The sequence below is a fragment of the Malurus melanocephalus genome, unplaced genomic scaffold (genome assembly GCF_030028575.1).
Source record: "Malurus melanocephalus ecotype Western Australia unplaced genomic scaffold, MMel_1.1 scaffold_212, whole genome shotgun sequence".
NCBI classification, from domain to species: domain Eukaryota; kingdom Metazoa; phylum Chordata; class Aves; order Passeriformes; family Maluridae; genus Malurus; species Malurus melanocephalus.
In genome coordinates this window covers 1,098,562-1,119,969 of record NW_026623444.1, presented here as the reverse complement: position 1 = coordinate 1,119,969, position 21,408 = coordinate 1,098,562, and the positions used below count along the sequence as shown (strand labels likewise).

The following is a 21,408-nucleotide window of genomic DNA, read 5'->3' as shown; positions in this document are numbered from 1 at the left end:
CGGCCGCAGGGGGTTGGGGATGGAGGGGGGGGTGGGAGCTTCCAGGTGCGAGGGCGTGATCCTGAGGGAGGCGCGGGGATCGTGCCCTGCCCCGCCGTGTGCCCTCAGGGAAGGTGCGGTGGGCGCCCGACCAGACAAAAGGAGCGGGGCTGCGGGGCTGAGCACACGTGAATATTCCTGCAGTCCGCTCGTTTTTTTTTCTCAGGGCCATTAAACTTTGCGTGTAGTTTATTCGCATGAGATCGTGGGAAGGGCAGGTGCCACAGACCTCCCCCAGCCGCTGTGTTACTCCGTGCCCCCCGGACTGGCGTAAAAATCGTCCCCCGCCTCCTCCTTGACAATAATTGATAGAATGGCCCTATTTTTTTCAGAAATAGAAGGCCTCGCTGTAGTTTACCAGATGTTCTGCAGTTCTTTGAGCGGGAGCATGAACAAGTTCTTTACTACCTCATGAGGAAAACTGCATTTTTGAGTGCATCCTTTCACATAGGTATCTGCAGCACCCATCTGCTTGTGTTGTAAAGTTATTCACACTCCTAGAAACCCATTCACAAACTGAAGAAAAAAAACCTGTAATTTTACTGTGTTGGTCATTAAGTTCAAACACAGATTTTTATGCATTCAGTTAATTTTTCTGACCTACTTTTTCTTTTTTTAAAATCCATTAGCAAGATCAAAAAGGCTCAGCTTAGCGCCAGAGTGATTTTTTTCTTCAGCAAGGGAAGGTGTGTTTTTACATCAGTACAAGTGTAAGGGGAAAATGTGTTTTTACATCCGTTCTTAAATTTTTATGGCTCGGGTGGTTCCCTGACAGTGTGTTTATACATCATGGCTGCAAGCAGGTACCTGTGATTCTATAGCCTCTCTCTTCATTTGGGTTCCTCAAGTTCCAGATATGTTCACTGACCCGTGGTGCAGCTGGAATTTCTGTGCATAGCTGTGTRCTCTACTCTCAGGCACAAAGTCACTCATACTACTATACAGGCAAAAAAAAAGTGTTTTTCTGCTGTTTTACTGCCATCAGAATTAGGCTTTGTACCTGGTCTAATTTCCTCTGTGTGGCTTTTCTCCTGATTATTCACTGCTAATGGCTGCTCTCTGTTTTATATAAAAAATACTTGGAACTCCCAGAAGCTTTGATTATCCCTGCAAGACAAGAACAGAATGAGGAGCAGTAGGATGAGCGATTCCATGGAGTATTTTTCCAGTACAAATGTTTGAAACGAAGGAAAAAGAACTTAGAAAATGGCCCAGAGCAACAGCAGATGAGGGCAAAAAAAATTCTGGTGTCTGTCTTCAGTGCCATCATGTGAGCCTGTGTGGCACATTGTGACTCTGTTTACCAGCCAGAGAGGGTGGCATCGTGTCACTGATTTCACAAACTSCTGGGAAATACAGCTGCGATCTGGGAGCAGGAGTTCTGAAGCCAGTGGGTGAGAAGTGTGTAAATCAGAATTGTAAAGCAGGTAGCGGTGTTTATTTGGGAGCGCTGTGCCGAGCAGGGGAGCGAGGGGTGACAGATCAGGATTGTTGTGACGTGCAGAACACGGAAAGTCCTTGCTGCAGAGRTGGGAACTGCGCTAATGCAGATCACTGAGGTGTCGTGTCCTCACCCGCTGCACCTGTGAGGGCCCTTCACGCTTCCTCCCCATCACCTTGAACAACACTGATGATGATTTCTGCTCCCTGTTATTGCTGTTCTCATGTGACAGCCCCTGGAACAAGACTGAGTTGCTGCTCCTGTAATGTCACTTGTCCCCAGTGTGCTGTTTCCCAAGGATGTGACACAGCAGCGTTCTGGAGGGTGATTGCCTTCAGTGGTGTGGCTGCACTGTGCCCCTGAACCAGGGACCAGGGCCATTATTCGTTCATTCAGCCATATTTAGGATTAAAATCTTGCTGGGACACAAATTATCTAAAACCAGGTGGACGTACCCCTCTTGAAATAGTGCAAAGCATCCAAAAAAAATGTCTTGGTTAAAAAGCAAACCARACTGTTTTTGACATTGGAGCATTGTGCTTTGGATTCCCCTTAATACCTGTTGAATCGCTCACCTTGCTTTCAGGATAAGAGCTGTTGGGGAAATTCCTCAAATTGCTGTTTGTGCTCAGCATTGGGCTTTTGTGTAAATGTTTTGTTCCTTGAGCTCCCCAAAAGTTGTAGCCAGGAGAGGCCCCAGTTCGTGCCATGGATGGGGAGTGTTGGGGAGGGGTCCTGCTGTGGCAGGTGGGGTTGTGGAGGGCAGTGCTTGAAGAGTCCTAATTCTGAGCAWTGTCTGTGCTCCTGCATCTCTTCGTTTGGCTTTTGTTGCTGTAGTAGCAAGTGCTTTATTTACTTTAAACCAGGGCTCTGCTAGTTTAGTGTGTCATGTTTCCTCTGGCTCTCACAGTTTCAGGCTCTTATCCTTCCTGTCCTCTTCTTGGCCAAAACACTTGCTGTTTCTGCAGCCTCATCTCTCTCAGATGTGGATTATGATCTTCATGTTGCTTTGCCTCTCACTGGGGCATTGGGAAAATTGTGTATTTGAGGAGGAGGGCAGTTTTTTGGTTAGGAAAAAAAACTTTTCTAGGTCCTGCTCGTGTTGTGGTCTTGGCCATACATAATCAGACTTTTTGCCAACCATAATTTTATTGTTGAGGGGTAGTAGACAGTGTTCATGCAAGTTTTTAACAGAGACTGACAGTAATGAGGTGAATATAGATTAACCTTATTTAACTGTGAAATCAAATTGGTGAGTTACCGTTTTGTGGAAGGCCAGTGACAGAAGCAGGATTTTATTTCCCCATGTTTTCTGGTGCTCAGTACCACAATAGACCTTTGCCTCTGGAACAGATCTGTGGCTATATTGGCAATTTTTAAGTTCTTCAGGTTACTGTGTTTATTAAATAAGTCATCTGCCTTTCAGAGAGAATTTTTTTAAGCTACAGTTCAGTAAAACAGTTGAGTGAGCCTTGTTCCTGCAGTGGTTGCTGCTGACCTGGATTATCCTCTGGCCCTGCATGTTCTGAGGCTCCACAGGAGCTTTTTAGGAGGGGACACAGGAATAGCTGAAGTTGGTGAGAGGAGGGGTGGGGAGCAGTGGGGGACAGCATTGCTTCAGGGAAAAATACCAAAGAAACCACAGACACTGAGGCTTCTTGGTAGTGATATCTGTAACATGTAATGGTACAGCAGTCACTAGGGGCTTTTAACAGCTTTAATTTCTTTAATTGTTCGTTGATACTTCTGCAGGGCCGGTAATGTGTTTGAGCATGCTATGGGTCAGTCAGCATCATTGCTTCTCAAAGGGTTGTTGGTATAATATGGAAAGTAAAAGTCAATTCAGAACTAACTTCATCTTTTGTGTTTTGGCAGGTTTAAAAAAATGGCTGAAGATGGCAGTGATGAGATTATGTTTATTTGTAAGTATTAGGAAAAGGATCTAACTCTCATGGCATGTGACTTGTCTACTCAGAATGCTTGAAATTAAAGACTAAAACAGATTTTAAAATTTTATTGAGAACAATACTTCATGWAAAGGAGGCTCAAACAGCTGATGGATGAATAGAGAGAAGGTTGTGTAATTTAAGCATCCACATTCTGATCCTGTTGGCAAACACACAATGAAACCTCTGAATGTGAGTTGTTAGCAGCACAGCTTTTTCATGGCTGAAGTGAGTGAGATTGAAGGTCTAACACTCATGTAAGCCCTTTGTTTACACAGCCWGCTTCAGCAGCCAGGGGTGTCTGGGGATAGCTCTGAGCTCTGGCCTGACCTGGGGATCCTCTCCTCCGCCAGAGGGGGAGGCAGACTCATGATTCTTTCAGGATAAGCCCAGTTTGAGATGGACCAACTGCCCTGGCAGGTGAAATTTTGGCATTCACTGCCTGTGCTGTTTGCTCTGCCCTCTGTGTTACCCTGAGTGCCAAGCTGGGCTCTGTGACCTGGCTCTGGGCTCCTGGTGGGTGAGGGAGGGCTGAAGCAGTGTTTTGCCCAGGGTGGACAGTGTCCTGTGCTTGCTGGAGCTTGGCTGGCAGGTTTGGATCAGCCCTCACCTTTGTCACCAGCCTGGACATGCARGACCTCGATGGAAAAGAGTTAGAGATGTAGAGTCCACTCACCTCCTTGGGTGAGRAGAGAGGCCCCAGGTGGTGTGSATCCARTCAGGGCAGAGCAGAATGGAGCACRTRTCCTTGCTTTTGTATCCACAGGATTTTACCTCTGATGGCTCCACAGCTGCATTTTGGCAACTGTCAGAAAGTTCCACTTCTCCCTCCACCACAGATTCCTTCAAAAATAGTGTTGACTGCTGGACATTTTTACTGAGAATAGTGTTTACCTTACCTTCCCCTTCATGAAAAGATTCTGGTGGACAGCAGAAAGAATGGGGATGTGGTGCCATTCCCTAATTAGATARAAGGTGTCACACAACATGATTTTCTCGACTGTGGTCATTGAATATCTTGATCTTTTTCTTATGCTCTTCATAATTAAGTGTTTCCCATAGGATATAGGAACTGCTTATGTTCTGAAAAAGTTGTTATAAATGACACTGTGCACTCCCATAATTAACACCCTTGAATATGTGTTTCACAGCCAGAGAATTGTGGAATATGGTGCAGTGCACAGGACAGCTGTAGGCTGAGCTCTAATGCCATTGCTCTGTGGACAGCACTTGCTCATGGATCCTTTCCTCTGACACAGCAGCAAGCCAGACTGGACAGTTCATTCTGCTGAAAAATGATGGGAAGAGCTGATKGTCTTGTTCCTTGGCTCACCAGAGCTCAAACAGCTCTACAGGAGGCAGTGACCAGGCTGCAATTCTCTTTGTGTCAAATATATGTGTATTTTCACAGCCAGGCTGGTTTTAATTTGCCAGAAGAAACATGAAGCACTTTGAGATCCCTTGTTTCAGAAGTCCTTTTGTTCACTGGGATGAATACCTGGGGGAGGTATACCGGTTAGAAGCACAGAGTAGCTTTACCAGAGGGGATATACCTTGAAATGACATAGTTTTTGTCATCCCAAAAATGGTGTAATAATCCTCTACTTTGCACCTTTTCTGGGTGTCCTTGTAAGTGTGGAGCTCAGATGGAGAAGGCACCACAGCAATATAACCCCTGTGTGTTGATCTCTTGTGAAGCTGTGTCAGCAGCTGACCAGGCAGGGCAGTTTGACAGCTATTTTTTCCCAGTGGAGCCATGTATAAGCATTTGGAATCCTGTTAAGTTAGCTTATTTTAGAAAGCCTCAAATTATCCTCATCTGAAAATTGTTTCTTAGGAACCACTCAGTTCTGAGTGATTTACAGCCACTTAAACTARAAGTTAATTTAGGTAAGCTGACGGTGAGTTAAGTGGCCAGAACTGTTTTGCAGCCAGCTGACTTGTTTGGAAAAGCACCAGAAGGTACCTTGGAGGTCTCTGTGCTGCCCTGTGGGGGAGAAGTGTGTGTGGCCRGGCAGAGCTGGGCTCCCAGAGTGCTGGTGCCAGTTCTGCTGCTCCTGTCACTGGAAACACCACCCTACCCTGTTTATAACATYCAGCTCCTGGGGGAGGCAGTGGTGTGGTTTTCTTTAGCTGCTCTATCTGAAGAATAATGAAATCTTTAAGCAGAATATTTACTGTGGACGTAGGTAATTATTTTCCTTTGAGAGAGACTTTAAACAGTTGTCTCCTGATGGCACTGATCATAGTGTGTGTTATCTCACCTACACAGGTGCCAGCTATCAGCTTGGTGTTCAATTATTCATGTTCTTTTAAGCAATATAAATAAGCATCTGCCTCTCTACGTTTGTATTTATTTGGCCTGGTGCAAGGTTTCTCTTGAAAGAGGGAGGAAACTTAYCTTACAAAAGTGTTTTCCATCAACSTTTCCTGTCTTGCTTCCTTACAGGGTGTGAGGACTGTGGGCAGTACCATGATTCAGAGTGTCCTGAGCTGGGCCCGGTGGTGACAGTCAAAGACTCCTTTGTATTGAGCAGGGCAAGGTAAGAAATGTTTGTGTTAGTCYTTTAAAACATTTGCTGCTCAGTGGATGTCAACACTGACAGCTGGAAAGTGAAGTCCCAGGAGACTGCAGAAATCTACAGRAAGCACATGGCCTTGATTAAATAGAAAAATTGATGTATGCACTAAAGTGCTGCACTGAATTGAAGCCAAAAAAATAACTTGCTGTTCATCAGGACTCGGTTTCTTTGCTGAGGTTTCTGGCAAGGAGTCAGGTGGTGCCAGATGGGGTGATGACTTCAGTCGTGGTTGAGTACCTGCCACTTTCATCCCGCTCAGATACACACTGTTAGTTTCAGAGAAGTRTGTGAGGATTTCTCATTCATGTGAATGGTTGTGTCCTCCTGCTTSCTATGTACTCTGTCATTCCTCCACTTAGTAGCAAAACAAGTTGTTCTCATTATTGTGGGTTTTTGCAGATGATTAGGGGTAATAGTTCTGTCAGCAAATCTGTGACAGTGCAGCAGAAACATTCGCGTTTGCCAAAAGAAACAAATAGACTCAATCTAGTTGGGAGAAAATAACACTGAGTGGTGATTTTTACAGGGAAAGACAATCAGGTGCTGTCAGCAAAATTCATATTAAGGTGTAAAATGTAAGGCTGAGGAAAAGAACCAACTATTGTGAAGATGTAGTAAAGATCCAAAAAGGGAAATGTTCAGATGGATTGGTGTGTTATGTAATGTGTGTGGGGCTTCCATACTTTTTCTTGGGAAGTCACAGGCAGAAAASAGGCACGTGGGCAGCAAGTCTGGCACATCCTGGCTATGTAGGCCGTGCTGYGYATTCCCAGGATAATTTWGTAACAAAYACTGGATTGCTGGATCTGCCACGTRAGTGCTGTGACTCTTTGGCCTGAGSAGGATGCACTTGGTGTGTCTTGTGTACAGTGGCTGCACCTGTGCRGGAGCTGTCCCTGCCTTTCTGGGCCTTCCCAGAAGAGGAATTTCCCTGCACTTCCTGTCAGGAACTGCCTTCCTGTGCCTGGAAACCTGCCCTGGATGATCCCCTGCAGTAGCTGTTAATGCTTAACAGCCCTGACAATACAGGTGCTTGAGGGTAATTTAAAAATACCCCTTGAAATAATAGAGAGTTTGGGATGGAGGTGTTTTTTTCTTACACACTGGGCAGTATAGTAACTCTGTAGTCTGTACTACACAGATTTGATGACAAATTAAACTATTATTTCCTACTTTTTTTTTTTTTTTTTTTAATCTATTACTCTTGCTTTTTGTGTAGTGGAAAATTACCGTAGTGTCCAGATGTTCCATCGGGGAATGTTTGCAAATATGGTGCATGCACTTGTTTTCAGTCTCCTTTGGCCGTTTTCGCTAGTGGAAGTGTGGGCTGCTGGACAGTAGACTTGAAAGCSGAATTTAAAATTGACCATTTTACAGATAAATGTACTTATTTTCCTGTAGAGTTTACACCTGGAATCAGGTAAGATAAGAAAAGGAAAGGAGAAATATAATTGCAGCCTTTACTTTACATCTCGGGAGCAGTAGCTGAAAGTGAATTATCTGAGGTTGAGGGCGAGTTTAACCACAAACTGGATATGAATCTTTTAAAAACAGTCTACTTGCTTAACCACATGTTTGTTGTTCCCTCTGTCTTAYTGAAAAGATAAAATGGATGCTTTATCATTAGAAGTGTTGAGAAACATCTGCTGAACTTCTCTGACACCGCATATTCATGATGCAAACTGAAATAATTTTTTTTCAATTCATTAGCTTATCACTATGATTGCAGTCTTTTTGTAGTTCTCTTTATTTAGGCAGTAAAGCAGTTCTGCCACTGTCAACTCCTACACAGTAGCCAGTAGCCTGTCACATTATTTTTACCTTTCCATCTGTTAGCACAGAGCTGCAAAAACAGAATTGCATTTGGTCTGTAAAACCAAAACGGTGGGGCCAGTCATGTGATTTTTTTTTGGGGAAGATATTCTCAGTGTATTATGTATAGTAACAATATTTACTACATACGTTCTTCCCAGAAGCTTGTTTGGGAAAAGAGAGAAGCTGGGAGCACAGAAGTACTTGTCATCAATGTGTCAGTGTTTGTAATAAGGGAGCTACAAGACAGAAGGAAAATTTCCATCTTAAGGGCTATGATCTGCATAAGTCTGCAAAGTGTTAATTTGGGGAGGAATAGAGGTTATTTTTTAAAATAAGCATGATCACAACCGAAGATCTGTAGAGTCAGAGGATAATTTTTTTAGAAGAGGCCTCAGGGAGTTCCAGTGAGAGCTAACATCCATGCTCAACTGCCCATTTTTCTCATTTTTGTGTGCTGTCCTGGAGAAGAGAAGGYTTCAGGGAGACCTTGCAGCAGCCTTTCAGCTGTGCAGAGGGCTGCAAGAGAGCTGGAGAGGGACCTTTCATCAGGAACTGTAGTGACAGAACAAGGGGGAATGGTCTTAAACTGAGAGMGAGTAGGTTTAGATGAGAGATCAGGATTGAGCTTTCTCAAGTAGTCATTGATTTGGGCCTCCTCCACTGCTGGTAGTTGTTCCCCTCTATTTATAAATCCTCACAGAACTTAGGGTGTATTGATCAGAAGGCTTTGCTGCTACCAGAGATTGGAGAAATCAATGYTGACTTCTTTATTCCTTGGGTTCTTGCATAACTAAATGCATAACTGTTGCTGCATGAGGTGGTRTTCAGCCAAAGGTTGGACTTGATGATCTCAGAAGTCTYTTCCAACCTGATTGATTCTGTGATTTATTTTTTCCCATCAATTCTCTCTTCAATGTTTAGATCATCTCTGCCTTCTAACTTGGAGATAAGACAGCTGGAGGATGGGACTGAGGGYGTGTTTGCTCTGACTCAGCTGGTGAAACGTACCCAGTTTGGCCCCTTTGAATCCAAGAGAGTTCTCAAGCTGGAGAAAGAATCAGTTTTCCCCCTGAAGGTAAGGCACAGAACACAAAAAACAATTACACTGAGTGAGTTTAACCTGTGATGAACTAATGCTGTCTCATTCTCTGGAAAGAAAGATGCGTGCAGGGGGGATTATCTGGAACATCTTTAAGGTGTGCCCTGTAAAGGGGGAGCTAAAGAAAGATTCTCTGAGCAAGGAATGGAAGAACCAAACTAGAAGCTCAKCTCTTTTAATGAGTCTCTTCAATTTGATTGAATTTGCCTAATGAGCTACGTGTGCATTAGTTTTATGGAATATGCAGAATAAGTGGGGTTTTTCCTGTCTTGCCTTTGTTTTATTCCTCTCTTGACAAGTTTTGGTAGGAAAAATGCTACATTAAAAATGAAATTCTGTCTTAGTTTTCAGTAATCTCTAAGTCAGAAGTAAAGATTCAGAAATGTAACCTCAGCTTATGGCAGTTTGGATTCTCCTCCACTCTCATGTGTCCAGTAATTTTTTTGAGAAACTGGTGGTTATAACAAGAATTCTTATGATAGGGGTTCACTTTGTTCCCATCTTGTCTGTCTCAGACTTACTCATCTAAAGGTGTGACTCAATGAAACATGCCTAATGCAAGACTTGAGGCTTGCTTTGTCCCTGATGTACACTGGAAAGAAACCATTGCAAAAGCAGAAAATAATATTTTTTCCCTTAACTTTGTATCATTTCTTAGAGGTTTTATTCTGTGCACATTTTTCTTGGCAGGTSTTCCAGAAGGAAGGGCCCCTGGTCTATTTTGACACCACAAACGAAGATGATTGCAACTGGATGATGATGGTGCGCCCAGCCACCGAGTATGAGCATCAAAACTTAACTGCCTTCCAGCATGACAATGACATTTACTTCACCACCTGCCAGGACATCCCCCCGGGAACTGAGCTGCGAGTGTGGTATGCAGCTTTTTACGCCAAAAAAATGGAAAAGCCAGTGCTGAAGCAGGTCACTAGTGTTGCCAATGGTATGTGTGGGGGCCTTTCTTCCTTCCTAAGGGCCCAGTGCTGGCAGGGACTGATAGTCCCTGCCTGTTGGAGTGGACAGTGCTGTTTATCCAGTAGGCTCTTATCCTGCAGAGTCAGGCCAGCTTGCACACGTGGGTGCTCTGCAGGAGGAAAGCGTAGATTCTTCATTGTGAGACAGCCAGGTTTTTTAAAAGCAGGTGGCCTAGGTAATGGTTCAGCCTCTTCAGAGTGAACAAACTGGATAAATGGTCCTTAGCTGAAGAATTGGTGATTGTACCAAAACCATTTCTGGGTGGAGCAGCAAAAGAGCTCAGGTATCAGAAGAATCTATGCACATTTGCTCAAGAAACCATTTTTCTTCATTCTTCAGTTGCAGTGGAGATGTTTTGGTTTTGCACAGAACTGTTACATGGTTCTAAAAAACTACCATTTGTCTTAAGCAGCCTCAGGGACCCACCAGAGTAAGATCCATGTGATAATGCATTGGAAAGAAAGACAGCAGATATTTTAGAATCTGAAATTGCCACATGTCTGTTGTTCTTTGCCCCTTTGTTTTCTCCTGCTTTTCCATTTCTGYAGATGAAAGTCAAGGTCCTTTGGCATTGCAAGGGTGTTTTCTTCCTGCTCTTGAGCTGGGAGTACTCCCTGGGTGTTATTACTGCTCTGCTGGGTGTAATTTGGGGTGACAAATGCTTGGGGAGAGACCACTGCATCAGCGTCAGCTTTGTGGCTGACCTTGATTGTAAGCAGAGTGTCAAGTGCTACAGCTGGATCAATGCAGTTAATAGGTTTCTGAACTCTGAGATGTTTCCAATTGATATTAACTGAGAGGTTTCATAATTTTCTTCTTTAACCTGTTTGTGTATTTTTCTGGGGTGATGGCTATTTAAAAATACTGTTTAAGTATGTCCTKCCCTCTCTGTTCAGTGCTTTCACTGTACACTCCACAGTATTTAAGGCATGTTGAGTGAGATTCAGGTATAAGAATTTCTTGGTTCAAATTCAAGTGAAAATGTTATTTTCAAGCCTGTTAAAGAGTACAAAATTTTTGACAGTGGTTACTGCCCTCGGAGCAAGAGTCAGAGGGTCTGGAAAGTAAAGAAGATGAACTGTTTTTCCTCTTCACAGATACGTCCTTGGCAGCGATGGAATCTGATAAAGAGGGGAGTAATAAGGTCTCTTTGAAGCCTTCATCTGCTGTCTTACCCCATAAAAAAAGCAAGAAATCCAGCATGCTAGCAGCTGACCCMGCAGGTAGGCAAAATTACAGTGCTTTTAAGAGAGAGAGAGAGGACAGGTACAGGTCTGCAGAGCTGTTCGGTGTAACACTGCTGCACATATATCGTGGATGTATAACTTTGACAAATACTAATTCAGAGAGGATTGGGAAGTCTAGATTTTTCTTTTCATTTTTGTGGACATAGTGTCTAAAGTACATACAAGTTAAAAAGTGACAGAGGGGCCAATAAAMTTTTAGGCAGATGATTTTCATGAGAACCACAACTGCTGCTGACTTTGGAGGTGGTTAGAGTTGGGATGGGGACAGTCCCAAAGAAAATCTTCATTCTGCCTATGCAAAGTATAATAATTCAAATGATCAGGTCAGCTTCTAGAAGAAAACATAAGGCTRTGGGCAMATGTCTGRAAAYGACAAGAACACTGGCCATCCCCAAATTACAATAATACCACAGTATATACTGCTGTTAGAGTTCAGTCTGTTCTAGATCACATAAACTCCAATTTAAATCAACTTAMAAGCAGTACATATCCTCTTGGTAAAGAACATGTGGCTGAGGAAATACCTAGTGGTGTCACAGGAACTCTGTCCCAAGGATTCATTATGGAGCAGTKCTCCCACCTCCCACTCTCTGCTAAGTGGGACAGTCAAATTAAGAACCCACTTAACACACATTTGCCAAAGTACACTCAGAGTACACAGGATCAAAAGAAAACTATTCTGGGTCTGCTCTTTTAGATGTTATTTTCCTAAATTTTGCTTATTAATAGTAAAAGTAGCCAGGAGGAGAGAGGAAAGTTATAGGTGTGTACGGAGCCATTAATCAGTAGATCCATTTGTCTGCTTGGATTTGTCACAGCTGAATTGTGAAGTCAGCTGGGGAGCTGTCTTTTAGTTTGGCATTATTGATTTTCTGGGGGTAAAATGAATAATTGGAACAAGCCCTCCCACATCCTTCACCCTACTGCCTGAAAGTCCAACTCCAGTAGGAGCAAAATGCTTCCTGTTATATTTTGGGAACCCTGAAGTGTTCCCACTGGTGTTTTGGTGCTTCCAAAACAAAATGTTCTTTTGGTTCTGTTTGCCCCAAGCCATACAAAGTAGCTGCCAGCTGTCAGATCTGTGGTTCCGAGTCAGGCTGCCCTGCAGCTGCCCTGGAAGGCTGAGGGAGTGGGAGATTCAACAGGACCTGACTCTTCCTGACAAACCAGTGCAAGGAACAACTAAGGAGCGAGGGAAGTGCAGAGTCAGGGACAATTAGCTTAGGCACAATCTTGGTTTGCTGGTTTTGTCCTCCTGGACAGAGCCCTCAAGAAGTTGTTTATGTATCCTGTGAAGAATAAACTTCTGTTGCTGTGTTGCCAAGTCATTTCTTATTTRTTTATTTCAGCATGGATTAGATCGCACCTCTGTGGTGCAGTGTGTTGAATGTAACTTGCAGCAGGAAATAACCTCTGCCTCAGAGAATCCTTTATTTCAGTTTMAAAGCCAACACTGAAAAGAAGGAAGAACTTTACTGTCCCTTTACAGATGGGATCCTCAGTCAGAGAGAGATGAACTGACATGTAATGGTCAGCCAGAAAATCTGTGGCAGAAACTGAGGCGCAGTTTGAATTCCCTTTGTTGCCATTCACTTACCCTGACTTCAGTGTCATCCACCTCTGGAGGAGTCTTATACACTGTGGAATATTCAGCTTTTTGTGTGCCAAACAAAATCTCTGAGTCAGTTCAGATTTATCAGATCCTCTTGAGAAATTCAAACATATCAYCCAAGGACTAAAATACAAAGGACTATGAACAGACTATTTTTTCCTGTTCTTTTTTAATTCCAGTTTCATTTTTGCCCTAATTTCTTCTTTGTTTTCTTTACCTTTCTTGAGTTRATGTGTTAATTAAAGTATTAATGTGGTGATTTCACAGCACAAACCCAGGTTTTCATTGTCTTCACGCTTACTTCCATTAATCCAAATGTTCTTACTCTGCAATGCCCTTCACAGAGAGCAGGGAGGTTTCTCCTGCTTCTCTCCTCAGATGACTCAGAAGAAGACTGGTAACTCTGGTTTTAAAGGTGCTAAAAATTGCTTTATGTTGTGCCTTTTACGAGCATTGTTCTTTAGAAAGTGATAGAGGAGCCCTCAGGACTTTACAAGAGTATTGGTAGTCTGTCCTGGCATCATTCATATTTTCTGATGTTTCAACTCTTCATGTTTGGAAAACCCTGAAGTGGTCCCAGCTGCCCCCAAGGGCCTCTTGCTGCTTAAATTGTACCTGGTGGTACTCAGGGAGTTAGTGCAAGATAAACAAAGCTGCAGGGGTTTGCCACCTTCCCATTTTCAAAGCTTTTCAGTATTTCTTGTTGTGATTTAGTGAACACTCCAGAAGGCAGTGGAACAGCAGAAGCAAAGCCCAACCACTGGACGTGTAAAGTGTGCTCATCTGCTTTCCAAGAGCCCCAGCTGCTGACAGGTAGGAAGTGCTAGAAATTCATGGGAGAGCACTGAAAATCAGCAGAATTCTGCTCTTCCACAGCTGTGAAGCCATGCACCATCCATGGTGCAGTGAGATAAAAGTTTTAAATTTCATGTTCCTTTAAGGAAAAGAGTAATAGGGAAGGTAGAGCAGGGATATTTTGGATATTTTTACCATGGCAGTGGTCAGTCTCTGCACAAASAAAAGTGATGCTGAGTCTAGAAGAAATAAAACTTGTCTAGAAGATGATGTGACCATCAGGAAAATCAAGGCTAAGGAGCTGCATGAGCACTGTGAGGGTCAGTGATGCCAGGTTATACTTTTTTATATTGTCCATCTGGTATTTATGGCACAGATTTAGTAAAGGTGTTAAAGTACATTCTTTTTTCTGCATTTCATTTGCAGCTATTTTATGCAGTTTTCAGGAGAACTTAGAATATTTAGAAGCTTCGGCCATGTGATGAATTATTTTTGAAAACGTAATTTAGGTCAGTGGATAACTTGGGCATTTGTAAAAACGTACCCATTGTTAGAAACAGAAACTTTTTACTGTGATATCTAACAAATCTCCTTAAAAATTCAGTTCTTATGACTATTTAATAAATATGCTTTGATTTATGAAGGTATTGTGACTGCTTTTGAAATTATTTGAAGTGTGTCCCTGCAAAGTGAGATGGTCCTGCTAGATGGGCTTCAGCTGGTTCCATTTGAGTATTTAAAGGATGGTTTCTTCCTTACTCTCCTGTTCTTCCCTCTCTACACAGAGCACTTGCTGAGCCACCTGGAACAAGCCAAAGGTGTCCCCCCAAGCAGCCAAAATGATGCTGAGAAAGCAGAGAAAGCAGCAGAGGCTGCCCCAGCGGATCAGCCTGTGGCGAGTGATGGAGCCAGTGCCAGCACAGACTCGAGGAGAAAGGCCAGGAGGGGRAGAAAGGCCAAAACAGCAAAAACAGAAACACCTCTTGTCATMGATGAGGAGAAGGATTCTGCAGGTAAAACAGAAACCTAGAAAATGCTAAGCAGTATATCTACTTATAYATCTGTGTTGATGCAGAAAGGTCTGAAAAGCAGCAGAGAGACAATATGGATGTTTTTAGAGACATCACTGAAGCTCCCAATTCACAAGTTTTGTTAATTATTTCTGAGGGCTTTGTTGCAGCACCCACACTCAGATCACCTGCATTCTCCTGTGATKGTTTGTGGAGAGCCCCAGAGAAACACAGGCTGGTGATTATGAGACCTGCAGGAAGGAACAGGAGAGGAAGCATCCTTCCTCTCAAGAGATGTCTTTCTCTTTCTGCCTTAAGGTTTAGTCTGGAAAGGATCTTACTTTCCTTACATCCCTTGAAGGGATGTTCTAATAGGAAATTCCATGATCTATGGTCAGCTGACCCTTCAGTAATAGATTTGAAAGRCAAGAGGTCAGAAGAAAGTGAGATGTCCCTGCCCATGGCAGGGGGTTGGGTGAAGTGACTTATAAGAATCCCTTTCAACCCACACTGTTCTGTGATTCTGTGAACATGTTTGTGGACGATTAGCTTGTCCAGTGCCATATCCTATTACAAATTCTGCTTCTGAGGTTTTACTCCCASCTGTCCACATTACTCCTGTATTTATTTCTGTGCTGTGTTTGCAGTGGAACGTGTGGCTGACCCTGTCGCTGAGGTCCCTCCTGAGGAGGTGGCCCTGCCTCCAGCTCCAGAAGAGAGGATTATGGATTTGGTTTTAGGAAAGGTGCCCAGCACCACAAACAGCATCAGCTCAGTGACAAAGTAAGTGTTCTGGGATACAGAATTTCCTCTTAGTTTTAGCTAAGATTGTGTAGCATGCAGCAGTTCTGCTGGAATTCTGGGCCCACAAATGCTCTTTTTTATCAGCATAAAATTATGTGCTGCTGCTGCTGCTCCTGCAAGAGGTGATTTTGAGTGCCACAGAGATGGCTTGTGTACTGGAAATGGTGAAATATTGGTGGTAGAGAGGCATAAATGAGATTCTCATTTTTCATTATGTTACTGCTTTAATTCAGTGTTTCCAAAAGCCTCCTGCAGCTGCAAGGTGAAATTGCCTGTCTGATCACTAACATTCAATGAGAGTAAAAGGAATTTTTTCTTTAAGAATATGTTAATCATTGTTATTATTCAGTCTCACTTGTCATCTTAACTCATGRATGACTTCATGTTGATTTTGCATGTGATACTTCAGATTTAGAGCAATGGGAGGGGGAAACTTCAGTATAACAGAACCTCAGGGAGACTCTCAAGTATCACTTGATTAATTCAGATTCTTTTCTGTCTTTTTGTCTTGGTAAAATTGGCCTTTTGTAGGGTTTTTTTGTATAATAGAGTACTCAATTTTTCAGAATTAGCTAGTAATGGTATATATTGAAGTCCTGAGCAGACACAAAGCYATCAAAAAAGCATTTCAGCAGTGGTTGTGCTGGGACATGGCACAGCACTGCTGCTTGGCACCCTGCTGCCCTCTGCCCAAGTGCACCTTCTGCGTGGGGGCTGCCAAGCTTCCCAAGCTGAGACAGTGCTGATGATTTCAGAGGAGGAGCAGAACAGATCCTTGCTGCTCCTCTGAGGGGCTGGCAAAGAGAATTTCTGCTGCTGCTTTTCAATCTCTTTYGTGGTGGGTGAAGATAATTTGGAGTGAGGGACATCAGCAGCTCTGAGGGGGTGGCCAGGGGGGCACCTTGGAGCTGGGGAAGTTCCATCCAGGCCCCCTCCCTCCTGCTTAACGCTCCTCTAGCTTTTGCCAGCTGGATGAACTCTGTTGGATAGCTTTCAGCCCCTGCCTTTTTCTCTAATCCAGTAGGTTTGCTCATCACCAAAACACCATGTCCCTCAAAAGAAGTTTAATTCTCTCCAGTAGACACGGGATTCGGCGGAAGCTGATAAAGCAGCTGGGGGAGCACAAGAGGGTCTATCAGTGCAGCATCTGCAGTAAGATCTTCCAGAACAGCAGCAACCTCAGCAGGCACATCCGTTCTCATGGTGGGTTGGCTTTTCCCTGGCCTGGGCATTGATTCTGTGTCTTGGTTCCACCTTTGAATTAAACAGCAGGGATCATTTTAGATATCGGGATGCATATTTATAAGAGAGCTGTTTTTGCTTTTTTCTTTCTTTTAACTCCCTCTGGAAAACTATTTTAATTTTTCAGACCAAAACATGATGGTGAATGTCAGACCAAAGAAGATAATGGTGGAAAGTTGAAGTTTYGAGTATTTAAAATTGGAATTAGGTACATCTTTTAAATGAGGGCAAGGATGTGATGTTTTTTCCAAAGCTATTCTTTCCTTCATATATAGACATAAATATCTCCCCCACCTTCCTAMGGGTAACACAGCTGTGTAAATGTCAGCTGGGTGCTTTTCCACTTGTGATCTTCAGTTCCAAGGGTCTGTAGCCTGTTCTAAGTGTTCCATGAAAAAATCACTGAAAAAGCGTGCAGGAGCTAAACAAATCTGTTGGAAATCGTTAAAACWCACTATTTAGGTCTCCTGACTCACTAAATTTTTCATCACTAGCCTGTTTGTTTGAAGCTGCTTGTGCTTTGGTTTCCCTGTCTTGCCTGGAGTTGGTAATTAGCAATCACTGACTACTTCCCTTTTGATTGATCCCCTCAGGTGACAAACTGTTTAAATGTGAGGAATGTGCAAAGCTGTTCAGCAGGAAGGAGAGCTTGAAGCAGCACGTGTCATACAAGCACAGCAGGAATGAAGTGAGTGGCAACAGCTTTCAGGTCCTGGCAGGGTTTATGTGGAAAGGCATGGTGAGATCCCAGGTGTGGGCTGGACAGCTCCCTGTGAGCAGGTATCACATGAGTGAGGAAGAGAAGGAATGTAAACATCTTCTCTTGCAATAATTGATGAATTTGCAAAGTGCTTTTGGGCACRTTCAAACCCTTTTCCTGTAGCAAATTGCTTTCAGACATCAGTTCCAGCAAGGCAAGCTGGAATTAGCTGGACCTGCATGATACATGATACAGAGGTGAAATCTGACTTGAGTTGTGGTGCTAAATAGGACTGTTGCAGTCTTGTTCCTTTTCCTGTTTCATTTTTCCCCACCTGCCATTCCTTTAGTATGTGGACTCTGCCTTTTGATGCTGCTGCTGTAGAAATGTTAAACACACCCATAGTGGCACTTTCTTAGTGAATATTTCCATTGTTGCTTGGCACCAAGGTGCTTAGCTCTCAGATTGCTGCCATCTCTTCTGGAGTATGAGTCAGATCACATCCTACTTCTCAAACATTCCAGCTCTGTGTTGGACCATGGGAATATCAGGAAGATGTTCCACCCCCAGAGGTGCATCAGCTTTTGGGATTTTTTTATAGCTCAGCTGTAGGAACATGGCAGGATGATACAGCATTTACACCAATGCGTATTTAAATGCCCCTCCTGATGGAATAAAAATTTTGAAAGTATAGAAAACACAAGTAGTATTTGAGATTTAGAATTTCTCTGCCAGACATGACTTGGCTTTTCCTGCTTGTGATCCTCAGGTGGACAGTGAGTACAGGTACAAGTGCACCACCTGTGAAAAGGCCTTTCGGATAGAGAGCGCACTGGAATTCCACAACTGCAGGACAGGTGAGAATGGATAACTGTTCCTCTGGCACCTCTGCTTCATTCTGGGACAATGACCCCAAATCTATCTCAGCAGAGAAACTATAGAAGGGGAGTAGGGATTTAGATTTTTGTCATGATCATAAGAAGCAACCTGCCCTGCTTCCTTCAAGAAAAGGTTTTTTTTTTCTGTAAGAAAAACGTAACCAATAATTTGTGAGCAACACATCCACTTAGGAATTAGATTTTTTTAGTATCTCATGCTCCCATCCACTTAGGAATTAGGTTTTTTTTTAGTATCTCGTGCTCACCTGTGTAATATTCTYACTGGTGTTTCATTTGTTCCCAGATAATGCGTCATTCTCTTTGTTTAATTTTTTTTCCCCCTGAAACTAAGTTCCACCTCATTCCTGTGAAACAGAGGGAAGGAGACAGTATTATTGATAGTTWGTAGTTTTCTGAGATTAGTGTTCTTCAGCTTTCTCCTGCTTTATACTTGCAGTAGTCTGTAAATGTTTTTTTTCTTTAGTAGCACTACAACCTGTCCTTCTCTCCCATAGCCATCCCTTGTGGTTACTCATGTTATTTATGCTGAGGGATCTTATGCTTAGAAAAGGACATCCTGGTTACTTTATGTCCCACAATAATGTTCAGTCTAGAATCGTCCAGGTAATTGCCCTTAGATCATAATAGTGGATTACWTGTTAAAATCCAGATCCAACAAAGAACCACCTGTCTCACAAACACACAAACCCTTTTTTCACCTGTAAAGAGCTGCCTGGTTTCTCTTGCTTACAGATGACAAGACATTCCAGTGTGAGATGTGTTTCAGATTCTTCTCCACAAACAGYAACCTTTCAAAACACAAGAAAAAGCACGGGGATAAGAAGTTTGCWTGTGAGATCTGCAACAAGATGTTCTACAGGAAGGATGTCATGCTGGACCATCAGAGACGTCACTTGGAAGGTAAGTTTACTGCAGATCAACCTAATTATTACTCTTGAAACAGCAGTACAGGTGGGCAGCTTAAGGAAAGGATTGTGTGCATTACATTCTTCTGGATGATAGCTGTCTGTTTTAAAAATTRTTATTATCAGTTACCTGATCAAGAGTTGCAAGTTTCAGCAAAATGTGACATTTATGAAAAATAGCAGTAGTGSGTCCAATGAGATCAGTCACGTGAAAGCTGCATGGCTTATTATGCAGCAGTTTAGACTTGCTGATTTTAATTATATCTTTTTCTTTCTTTGCATTCTGTTCTTCCTTTTTCAAAATTTGTGTGGTAACTTKCAAATCTGAAGGCAGAGAGTTAATTTGCCATGTACAGCTRAAGGTGAMTGCTATGTAAATGTAGTGTCAATGKAATGCTGGGGGATGTTGCCTTTGAAACRCTTGAAAATGGATGAAAATAAGATTATGAGAGTTTACTGGTCAAAATCTCAAGCATTTAAGGATGTTACTCAAAGACTGGGAAAAGTTGGTAGATTGCCAAATATGTATTAGAATGCCTTTAGTGACCTAGATAATAAAACCAAAGGTGATTTTTTTAAAAGAGGCCAGATTGTCTAATTTGTGTCGTGAACCGGGGAGACTCAGAGGACAAGGGGCTATATGACRCTGGCTGTGTCTCATTTGTAGCTSTCACAGAAGAGCRGGAGCCCTWTGCCCYCCTGAAAGTYGCAGAGAAAGATGTCTGAAATCCTCTTTGARCATTAAAGCTTGTGCTGGGTGGTTGCATCTCTCCTTAGAGACGCCCTCTCCTATCTTCCTTCTTAGTGAGGGGCAATTTCTGGGCCAGGTACCAGATTAAAGTGCCAAGGCCTGTTAGATCTGCCTGTTCCCTGGCGTTGACAGAAATGGTTTTGACACAAGTGTTTTGAGACACTTTCCAGTTGGTTTAATAACCAATAAGCCATAGTATATCACTTTGGCAGACTGCTTCTATATTCTTTTCATTTTAGTTTAGACAACACCTTTTGGTTAACAATTAAACCCTGCACTGAGACCCTTCCCAGCATTTCACTCTTCTTTCCAGTCTCCTYCTGAAAAGGATTGGAATGGAAAGCCATGGTTTATTTCTTGGTTTTGTTTTTTCGATGGGGACTGTTGTGTGAAGGGGTGAGGCGTGTGAAGAGAGAAGACTTTGAGCACAGCACGGAGAACATGGTTCGCTACAAGAAGGAGCCCTCGGGGTGCCCCGTGTGTGGCAAGGTAGGAGCTCGTGCCAGGTGTGCCATAGAAAGCTCTGCATTGTAGCTTCAGGGGTGCTGCAGAGGAGGAAAAGACTGAGGGGATTCATCCAYACTTTTAAATATTTCCAGGGGGTGTCAGAGCACAGTTCCAGGTTCTTTTGGTGGTGCCCAGCGACAGCACGAGGAGCAACGGCCATAAAGTAAAACACAGGAAGTTCCACCTTAGCATGGGGAAGAAATTCCTCACACTGAGGGTGGCAGAGCTTTGGAACAACTGCCCAGGGAGGGTGTGGAGATCAATGAAGACATTCCTCTTTAAAAACCCATGGCTCCATGATTTATCCAAGCTGTGGCCATGGGTGGTGGGAGCTGTCAGGACAAAGACAGGAACAAAACTCTGGTTCAGGCTGGAACTGTTCTCAGGACATGGAGCACAATGTAGAATGTCACATGGCCACTGTGTGTGTCACTGGAACCTACCTCATGGCTTATGTTACATGAAGTGGAGTTTTTCTGGCTGATTGTGAACAGCTGGAGTTGACTGTGTGCATTGGGAATCCTTTTCCATCATTCCATGAATCCTTTATTCACTTTAATAAAAGTGAATTCATGGCGTCATGGCATGGTTGCATCTGAGTGCTCAACACTTGTGATCTTAAGTTGCTGCTATCACAAAGAGTGTGGGTTTAACTGGTGATTTTATAAATACTTAAGGATTCATGGTGCCAAAGGTACTCAAGGACTCTTAAGTTCATGTGTAGACCTCTGGTTTTGATGCTTTGGATGTGTTTCCTATCAGTCAAGGTAGATTTTGTGGTTATATCTTTTTAGAAATAGATGGAAAATCCATGAGTCAAAAGACACTGTCTAAATATTTCAAGGTCTGCCCTGTATAATTCTGCTGCAGCTTTTTTTGGAATTCCACCTCTGATGAATGGCCAGTTTCAGTCAGTTCCTTGGAGCTGTGCCCCTGGATTTTGCCATGCCAGCAGTTTCTGAGGCAGCCTGCTGGCTGGCTCACAGGAGCTGCTGCTCATGTTTCTGGCCAGAATGAATAAAAAAGACAGTAAATGTGT

At 43.1% G+C, this 21,408-nt stretch overlaps 1 protein-coding gene across 5 annotated transcripts in view; it reads left to right on the top strand.

Annotated features, from left to right (window-relative positions):
• The first annotated feature begins 111 nt into the window (after window positions 1-111).
• Window positions 112-21,408, top strand: part of PRDM15 (PR/SET domain 15) — a 34,582-nt gene continuing 13,285 nt past the window's right edge. For 3 of the 5 annotated variants that reach the window (XM_057373974.1, XM_057373975.1, XM_057373971.1), the window contains exons 1-14: window positions 112-725; window positions 3,356-3,402; window positions 5,876-5,969; window positions 8,745-8,898; window positions 9,613-9,865; window positions 10,995-11,120; window positions 13,471-13,569; window positions 14,337-14,564; window positions 15,209-15,344; window positions 16,387-16,568; window positions 17,201-17,295; window positions 18,077-18,164; window positions 18,939-19,106; window positions 20,257-20,351. In XM_057373974.1, coding sequence (XP_057229957.1) covers window positions 616-725; window positions 3,356-3,402; window positions 5,876-5,969; window positions 8,745-8,898; window positions 9,613-9,865; window positions 10,995-11,120; window positions 13,471-13,569; window positions 14,337-14,564; window positions 15,209-15,344; window positions 16,387-16,568; window positions 17,201-17,295; window positions 18,077-18,164; window positions 18,939-19,106; window positions 20,257-20,351 — 1,875 coding nt within the window. In that variant the 5' untranslated portion in view covers window positions 112-615. The remainder of the gene's footprint in view (window positions 726-3,355; window positions 3,403-5,875; window positions 5,970-8,744; window positions 8,899-9,612; window positions 9,866-10,994; window positions 11,121-13,470; window positions 13,570-14,336; window positions 14,565-15,208; window positions 15,345-16,386; window positions 16,569-17,200; window positions 17,296-18,076; window positions 18,165-18,938; window positions 19,107-20,256; window positions 20,352-21,408) is intronic. The other 2 variants (XM_057373973.1, XM_057373976.1) reach the window with 2 other exon arrangements.